General features: G+C 42.4%; 1 protein-coding gene across 1 annotated transcript; it reads right to left on the reverse strand.

The window, feature by feature from the left end:
• Nucleotides 1-6,931: 6,931 nt before the first annotated feature.
• Nucleotides 6,932-9,442, reverse strand: LOC114679594 (disintegrin and metalloproteinase domain-containing protein 20-like). Its single transcript, XM_028851635.2, has one exon. It carries the CDS (start codon nucleotides 9,308-9,310, stop codon nucleotides 7,079-7,081), a length of 2,232 nt encoding a protein of 743 aa, XP_028707468.2. The 5' UTR covers nucleotides 9,311-9,442; the 3' UTR covers nucleotides 6,932-7,078.
• Nucleotides 9,443-9,687: the final 245 nt, after the last annotated feature.

Here is a 9,687-nt window from a genome sequence, read left to right on the forward strand (position 1 = left end):
CTTAGGCTGAACCTTGAGGCTGTCTGTAGCATGGATGACAAGTCCTATACACACTAATGGCTTTCTGCTTTATGGGGGTGTGCTCAGTGCACTCATGGAGGAAGCTGGAAACAAGAAGGAGTTAAATCATCTGAAAGCAACTCTGGACCAATGAGAGATGTTGTGTGAATGAGCATGGTAGTTTCCCCAGTCCTCATGGGACTTCTATGTGGTGTTGGGATCCAAGACAGGGTGTACATTGTTAGTATAACAGGAACTGGTTCTCTCTACCTTCAAAAAACAAACAAACAAAAAAACAAAAACAAACAAACCCAAACAAACAAACAAAAAAAACCCAAAACCCTTTTCTTTTCTTCACAAAGTCCTCTTTGTTCTTTGAGCACTTATTGAAAAAGCTGACTGGAGACTATCTCAGTCTATTCAGTTCTCCCTCTGATCCTCCACTATGGACTTTCTTTCAAACTGTGTCTTATTGTTATTAACCTTTACTGTTTTCTTAACAGTTTAGGCACAGAACTAACATCACTTTGCACGAGTTTTCCAAACCCTGGCCACGTGAACTAAGCCATCTGATTGCTGGTATATCAGCATCTAGATTATACAAAATTATCTGAACTTATTTTCATTCCTGCTGATGCAAGTGCCTGGTGGGTCAAGTCCAGAGCATGGACGCATGACAAAGTATGGCTTCCATGAAAAGAAAACAACGTCACACTACCTCTCTTTTTGGTGAGTTGGACACCTGTGTAGAAGGTTGAGGAATGTCGTTTGTTTAGGTAAAGATATTAGAAGGGGATTTTTCCCTTTGTACTGAAAGCAGAGATGATGCAGGATCTTTCACAGGTAACTTCCCAAGGCAGTAGCACAATCAAACCCTGTGACTTGATGCCACAGATGGCACATAAGCCTCTCACGAAGGTCATAAATGGTCTTGACACTCCTATGGTACAAACACTTGCCACATCACCAGATGTTATGGATGGCCCAGAAGTCAGCCCTGTGCAACTTGGATTTGCTCACTTGCTCTCCTCATTAGACTGATAGGCACCAAAGATTACATGGTGATAGCATGGTGAGTATTCAAAAAATGTGGAATAACTTGGCCAGGTGACAAAATCAAGCCCTATAGCTGCCAAAACCAAACTAAAGATCTCCTATATCTGATATTGTGCAATCTGTTCTGCTCCTATGGACTGACAGAGACACATACAGATTCACAGATGCCAATATGACAGAAGACCAGGCACAACAAACCCCAATCTGTTGGGTCACAAATTTGACTCTGATATTATTTGTGAACCACACTGGTCTTTTTATCTTGCGTGGTGACAAGGTCTATGAAGGGTTCTCACCTACATGGTCAGAATGATGGGGACTCAGATACCCAATGCCTTTGTCACCAAGTACTCCTCCTTCAATGCCAGCCAAATTATAAACTTGGGCTCCTTTTTTTATAAAGTAATGCCACACAAGCGTACTAAATGAGATGTTACAGAAAATCCCCTTATATGTCAGAATTCTAAGTTCCTTTCCATGCTGAGATCCATTTTCCCAGGCTTTGGAACTTATGAGAGGGAAAGGGAAATTCTCAATGTTTCCATGGTAATAGAACAGGAGTCAGTATTACTATGCAAGCACTGAGAAGACTCCAACCAGAAGTTAACAGTTTAGCCTCTGTCGTACTCCAGAATCACCATGTCCTGGATAGAATGACAGCCCAAGAAGGAGCAGCATGTGCAATCATTGGTGAGGAATGCTGCTTATATGTAAACCACCAGGGACAAATAGAATCTAATCTGAACTTTTTGAAAGACAAGATAAACACTCTTCGTCATATAAATGAAGCTAAACCATTCAATTGGCCTGACCCATTGTCAGGGATAGGAGACTGGTTGAATGGAGTATGGGTAAATGTGTTTAGATTGTGCTTTTCTGCTTATTAATTCTCCTTCTAATCTGTGTTCTTCTCTCCCTTTGCAGATCCCTTGCCACTCAGCTGCTAACACAACTCTTCTCTCCACAAATACCAACTCAGCTTTTAATTTGAAACTGTTACGGAAGTTTCAGACAGGAAAAATAAAGGAGTTAAAAGTGTGCCACTCCAAAATATGCCAAATTAGTGTATTGATTACTTCAAGCTCAAAGCACTTTGGAAACTGTAGTTCCAGAAGTGACTATCTGACCTGCCTTTTCCTGCATATAGCAAGCCGTAAAACTTCCACGGAGAAAGATGCCTTCCCTGTGCCAGGACAAGAAAATAACCGTATCCCCAGGTTTGGAAATTTTTGCTGCAGTAGACCTGTACAAATAAACTAAAGTTACTCTTATCTCCCACTAGCTTTATAACTCCTCCTTGACATTCCACACCAATACATCTCCTAGTGACTTCCCTGGAATTCACTGTCCCTAGCTTAGATCTTTTTGTGTCATGGCCCCAGTCCCTGTTGGACGGAACAAAGGGGGTCGCACATGGAAATAAAGACAAAGACAAAAGAGTATATTTGGATGACGGGGTCAGGGGGCTCCTTGCTTTTAGTGAACAAGGGCCCTGAGCTTATAGCTTCCTTCATATTTATTGAGAAAAGGAGATAGGGAGAAGGAGGTGGTTGTCAGTAGGCTGCTTGACTCAGTGCAGGCCTGCACCACTGTATTCTCTGAACAGTAGTCTTTAGATGTTCCAGTAGATAACCTCAAGGACAACGGTACCAGGGAGTGATTGTACTCAGCATACCTTCTGGCGGCTGTGAGTTTTCCCACATCCTGCATTCATGACAAACAGTTTGTTGTTTGATCATATAGCCTCCAGTGGAATGCTGAGTAGGTTACAACCCACAGGCTTTTGGCTCTCTACACTGTTGTCTTGTCATTTCTTCACAAATTTATTGTTCTTTTTCTAAAAGTATAAAAACTTTCTGCTTTGACCATTATTTTGGGTCTTCTCACTCTTGAAAAGATACTCATGTATATGAATTCTCCAGGGGCACACAAACAGGTGGCCATAGTGGCAGAGATGGAGGTGCATTGGGCTCAATAGCATGGACTCCCACTTGCCAAGGGAGTTAATCAAGACACTTCTCTCATGAATGTCCAACTTGCCAGTGACACAGATCAAGGCTGAGTTTCTGGGAAGGTGCTATTCTTCAAGGAAAACAAACAGTGAAATAGTGAGACATTGACTACTTTGTGCCCCTTTTATCCTGGGAGGGCCACCGATTAGTTCACACAAGAAAATATACATATTCTAGTTATGATATTGTCTATAGAGCTCGAGCCTGCACCACTACTGTGGGCATACGGATTGTAAGATCTTTAAGCATGGAGTCTCATACAACTTGGCATATGAATAGAGGATTCATTCACCCTTTAGTGTATGAGGTGCAGGAATGGTACATAGCAATGAATTATATTGTTTGTATCATATATTCAATATTTAGTAGCATCTATTCTCCTAAAGTGCTGAGAATGGCCTGCAGAAGGCAGAGCCAGAGTGCCAGCTCAGAAACAATATTCTGAAAGAATTGAGTGCCAGCCTTCACAATGCATTGTGTATATTAAGTCAGAGATTCCTACATGGTGTTGTATATGCAATAGAAAGAATATATGGGGCCCAGAGCCAAGGAAGAGAAGCCGGGTGGCCTCACTTATCATCACACTTGATGATCCACTGATCTGCTTCCCTCCTTGCAACTACCTGTTCTCTAGGCAGGTCTTGGTCCACAAAGAGAATGCATCTTTGCCAGAGGACCCAGCATAAGTTCCATAGACCTGCAAGCTGCCCTCAGGGCATCTGGGATATCTTCTGTTCAAGGACCAGCAGGTAAAAAGAAGAGTCATTTTGGCAGGAGTAATTGACCCTGAAGAGCAGGGGAGGTAAGGCTGCTGAGCCCCAGTAGAGGCATGGAGGGTTATATGGAGAAACTAGGGGATTCACTTGGGAGCCACTTGGAACCACCCAATGCAATGGTAACTGCGAATGGATATGTGCAGCAGTGTTGACCTCCCAGGATGAAGGTGCAAAAGATTTAAAACAAACATTAGCAAGTGCTCTGGGTCCTCCCTGACTGCCACTTTTGTCCTTTTTATTTTTCCTTCTTCTCTTTATTTTTTTAAAGTTAAAACAAAATTAATGTTATAAAGATGGGGTCTTGCTTTGTTGCCCAAGCTGGTCTCAAAGTCCTGGGCTCAAGTATTCCTCCCACCTTCGCCTCCCAAAGTGCTAGGATTATAGGCATGAGCAACCATGCCCAGCGCCCTCCCCCAACCCATTTTTTAAAAAACCATATACCTCTCACAGTCCATGGCTATCCAAAAACCCACAAGGTTTGTAAAGACGGTTCTCAGAATTATTGTTCTGTTGGTTATTAGACTCCAAAGAAGGTACAAGTAAATATGAATAGTCTCCATCTATGGGTTTTGGTTAAGGTGAACACTGGTGCTAAAATTGAAAGGACAAGGACAGCTACTCAGAACGTTCCCATCTTGTAAAAACCTTGACCCTGCTTCACTTGTGACATCACCTGGTCTTCAGGTACTCCCTCATGTAGTTCAATTGAATAAAGCCTTTAACCTCTATGTGAGTCACTTTAAAAAACTTATATAATATATATGTTTAATAATTTTGTGTTGTTACTTGGAATAGTTTTGTGCAAAATGCCAACACTGCCCAGTTTTGTGCCAAAGACAGCATTATCAAAGAACCCTAATTTCCGTGGGTGGAATGGTCAGCCGTGCTGTTGGTATCTGATTCTTTTTTTCCCTCATTTTTATTTTTGTTCTTGATTTCCAACTTTTATTTTAAGGTCAGCGGTAGAGGTGCAGGATAGGCTATGCAGGTTCATTACATGGGTAAACACTGCCATGGCAGTTTGCTGCACAGATTGTCCCATCACCTCACTTTCTTTCATAGCATGGTGGTTGCATGCTTTGACTTTTTTCTAGGTACCCTTTTGTCAGACTGAAGTCAGCATTTTCCTTCCATCTTTCAGAGTTCTGTAGATGAGCAGAGAGTTTAGGTAACTTTCCTAAGGTGAGAAAAGACTCTTCTATTATCTCAAATTTCTTCTACTATGGAAACTCCTATTCAACCCAAACACCTGGTCAGATCTGTGTAGACATATGGTCTGGTGCAATGTTGATCAATCTGTTAAATTCTTAAGTGGCGTGATTTCATCAGGTATAAATTTGAACTGGAGTGCCTTTGGTTACTTGGGGCATGTCAAACTTGTGCATTTTTGTGTCACCTTAGAAGAAAAGGGTAGCAGAATAGCTGACACTCCACAAATAACTTACTTTATTTGGTATGAAGAAACCATGAAAAGAAATATTTTGAACAATCTCTAGTCTTGAGTCCTGTTTTCAACAGCTTCAATGATCTTCCTTTCCCAAAGGCCTCCTCCCTTCTGTCTACCTCTATTTATGCTTCTGATTCTCACCTCCCTTCTATCCTGATCCCTATCTTCTTGAAGTCCCCCTTGCTTCTTTTCTTCCACATCTCCACCTCCCTTGTACTATGTGACCTGGAACATCACCTCTTGTTGGATATGACAAGCCTTAAAAACAAGAGAAAAGTTTTTAAAACACACACACACACACAGACACACATACACATACAGACATACAGTGTAACTCTGTTACCCAGGCTGGTGTGCAGTGGTACAGTCATGACTCACTGTAACCTCCAGCTCCTGGTCTCAAGTGATCCTCCTGCCTCAGCCTCCCAAGTAGATGGGTCTACAGGGACACACTATTCCACCGGGCTGATTTTTAAATTCTTTTAGAGACGGGGTCTTGCTATCCTGCTCAGGTTGGCCTTGAATTCCTGGCTTTAAGTGATCTTCCTGCCTCAGCCTCCTGAATAGCTAGGACTACAAGCATGCGCCACCATGCCTAGCTAATTTCTTTATATTTTGTGTTGATAGATTCTCACTATGTTGCCCAGGCTGGTCTCAAACTGATACTCCCTCCTCATACTCTGGAATAGCTAGGACTACAGGTATGTGCCACCATGCCTGCATAATTTTTTTTTGTTTTTAAATATTTTATAGAGACAGAGTCTCACAATGTTACCCAGGTTGGTCTCAAACTCCTGGCCTCGAGGAATCCTCCCACCTCAGGCCCCCAAATCTCTGGGATTATAGGCGTGAGTCACTGTACCCCACCTTAGTGCACTATTTCTGAAGCGATTCTTTAGGTAAGATTTTGTGTCTGTACATTTATCAGACTGTGAGTTCCATCCTGTAATTTATAGATAGGCTGGGCTCAGGCAATTCCTGGAGATTTAAAATATGATGTCCCATACCTTTAATTTCCAGATAAATTGAGAAGTGATTTATCAGTGAATAATGACCCTTTCTGTAATAGTTTAACAGTAAAGACAAAAAGTCAGAGACATTACATATGGAATTCCCCAGGCTTAGCATAATGCAAAAATACTGAGAATAATGAAAATGATAGCAGATAGCATGTACCAAGTGCCCAGCACTTTGGGAGGCCAAGGTGGGTGAATCACTTGAGGCCAGGAGTTTGAGATCAGCCTGGCCAAGATGGTGAAACCCTGTCTCTACTAAAAATACAAAAATTAATCTGGTGTGGTAGCATATGCCTGTAATCCCAGCTACTCAGGAAGTTGAGGTGGGAAAATTGCTTGAACCCCGGGATGCAGTGGTTACAGTGAGCCGAGATTGTGCCACTGCACTCCAACCTGCCAGGCTACGCACCAGACACCCTACCTCAAAAAAAAAAAAAAAATTAAGAATGTGAGCAAATGTATATTAGTGTACATGGGATTTGCCACAGGGGTATCTAGAAAACATTAGCCTCAAATCTTAAATGAGTACAGGTCCTCTTGTTAGTGAATCTAGGAGTTTCTGCCATCATCTATAGAAGTATTGAGAATATGACCAGACAGGAAATGTTAAGTAAATTTAAACACAAAGACCCTTTTTAAATTGCCAAGTGATTTTATTTCAAGATGACATCAAATTGCTAAGAGGTGATGTAACCATCATAATGACTATTGATTACAACTCCCAGTAAGTGTCAATGAGATTTTCTCCATTGTGTGGGCTCCCATTAGTATTTACTCCTCAGGTTCAGTAGTTTGCAATACTTTCTCTTCCATAAATTCTATTGCTTGTAAAAAGCCACCAAAGAGAAGCGAAACCAGTAAAAGGATGTAACGAGTAAATATTAAAAGTAGTGCTCGGTTTATATTCACAAGGATGCTGCCTGCAATATGATATTGTTTGTCAGGTGGAGGGCCACTATCTATACTACCTCCTGTTCCTCTCAGTTCACATGTTGGTGGTTGCCACCCAAACACACAGTGACAATGTTTTTTGTTGTTACATACTCCTTTGTAATTGCATGTTTTAAGATCACACTCAAAATGCAGGTCTTGATAAAAAGTACAATTGTGTTTAAGACAGTAGCTCCCTGGGCCACAGGTTGCACCATCCACTACCAGCCCCATTTCTGGCAAGTCTGTTCCCTGGTGTGCTTCATAGCCAAAGCATTTTTCTTCTTTTATGTCGCGTACTAATATACTACGAAATGTAGTGTGCTCACCTCCACCGGGAATCTCGCTGACACCACTACAGTGCAACATTCCACAAAAAACATCATCTTCTTCACATGGAAAAGGTTTACTTCCTCCTCGCTGTAGAATAACCCCACAGTTTCCAAATCGGTCACCAATCCTATTCAATTGTTGATAGCACGCTGGGGAGCCGTCTTTCACTTGGTAGCCAAAAAGGGCTTGACACTGCATATCACGGTCACTGCAGTTTCCTCTTACACAAACAGATACTGCTGAACATGGGGTTCCATCCTGGACATAGACGTCATTTGGACACTCTTCGTTTTTCCCATCACAGTATTCCGGTAGATCACATATACCACCCAAGTCTCTGCAAACCACTCCAGGGGCAGCATATTTACACTCACGGCAGCAAAGTCCTGTATTGCAAACACTGCCAAGAGAAAGGATACAAGAGGTCTCACAACATCTATCATTGGCACAATCTTTAAGGGAGCCACAGTCACATTCTTCCCTCTGATTTTTGATCTTGTCTCCACAACGAGGAGCTACATAAGGAAAATTAGTGTATGGAATATTTGGTGCACTCAAACAAAGATCCCATCCATTCAACCTGAGTTGAATCCTCTCATAAGAACAATTGCTCATCATATCATTAAGATCAGGAACAGGAGCCATGAGACAGTTGGTTCGTCGAAAACAATAACAACCAGCAGAATCATGTGTCAAGCCCAAGTTATGACCTAGTGCATGCGCTGTTAAACATGCCCCCCTAAATAAGTGATACCTCATTAAATACACAAACATTGCTCCCCAGTTGGGGTTGCACATTCCATTAAACTGGGCATAACAGTCCTTGTTTTCAAGTTGATATGCTGTAAAAACAACTGAGGTATCATGTTCAATTTTTGTGTACCATCTAAATAATTTCCACAAACCAAAGTTTTCTACAGCAGTTCCAGCAGATACTCCATAAAACTTTATTAAATCCCTTTTATTCCATATGCACAAAACACGTACATAGACATTTAAATAAACTGGTTTGAAAATGGTATGTATGATACTGTTAATAATCACTACATTCTCTATTATGTGTGACACATTAGGGTTCCGCTGGAATAATCCATTAGTAACCGTGTAGTGAATTTTCAAGTTTTTTCTATGATGCCTCCACAAATAAACGTGGCCCGCTCTGGGAGTTTCAGCCAGTTTTACCTTTTCAGATTCTTGATCTCTCTCTCCCCCTTCAGTCTTACATCTACTAGCCTCTCCCGGTCTTTCTTCTGACACAAGCAGGGATACTACATGCTCAAATTTGGAAGAAGCCTCCAGGGGTTTGATTTCATAAGTCAAGTCATCCACCTGCAGCATGCCACGCAGCCCTCCATGGCAGGTGTCCAATGTGGCCACAGACCCAGGAACCCCTTCCAGGTAGCAGTCATAGTAACAGTCTCGCGGGACAAAAGGGTAGTTCTCCTGCATGGCCCCCTGGTCATTATCAGTAAAAACAGGTAAATGTCTGGGCATCATGTTCTTCTTCAGCTTCATGTGAATCACGTGCCTTCGGCCCTGGAAACGCATGCTGTAAGAGAGTTGGTCTGGCATCTCAACTCCACGCCTCCTGTGGGGCACTTTCCTGGGGATTACAATTTCTGAGGAAGTAAAGCGCCATCCTGGTGGGTCATGAAAACAATAGACCTGGGACAAGAGTGCCCAGAGGACAGGCAGCCAGAGAGCACCTGTCAAGGGGTCCTGGACCCAGGCAGGTCCCATGAATAAGGGAACCTTTGACCAAAGAAAATGCAATCAAATGGGAGGCACAAAGAGGATCCCTCAGTCTTCAGGCTTCTCCTCAGGGCAGTTATGATGAAAGCAGAGTGAGTCTGCAGGCTTGGCACCCCCTGATAGGTGAGTGGGAAGGGTTAGGCTATTACATAACAATGGTGTGCTCATCAGGGGAGGCTGTTTTCAGTGAGCTGGAGAGGTAGGTAAGGGGGTCAAAGGAAGAGGAAAAAAATGGCAGGAATTCAGAATAGCAGCATATAACTGAGCTGAAATGTCCCATGTCCTCTAAGGGAAGTCATAAGTGGGGTTTGATGAATAAGTGGGTTTGATGCAAGTTTAGGACACTTAAGGACATTTTTCTCAAG

This window comes from Macaca mulatta, chromosome 7 (assembly GCF_049350105.2).
Source record: "Macaca mulatta isolate MMU2019108-1 chromosome 7, T2T-MMU8v2.0, whole genome shotgun sequence".
In the NCBI taxonomy this organism is placed as follows: domain Eukaryota; kingdom Metazoa; phylum Chordata; class Mammalia; order Primates; family Cercopithecidae; genus Macaca; species Macaca mulatta.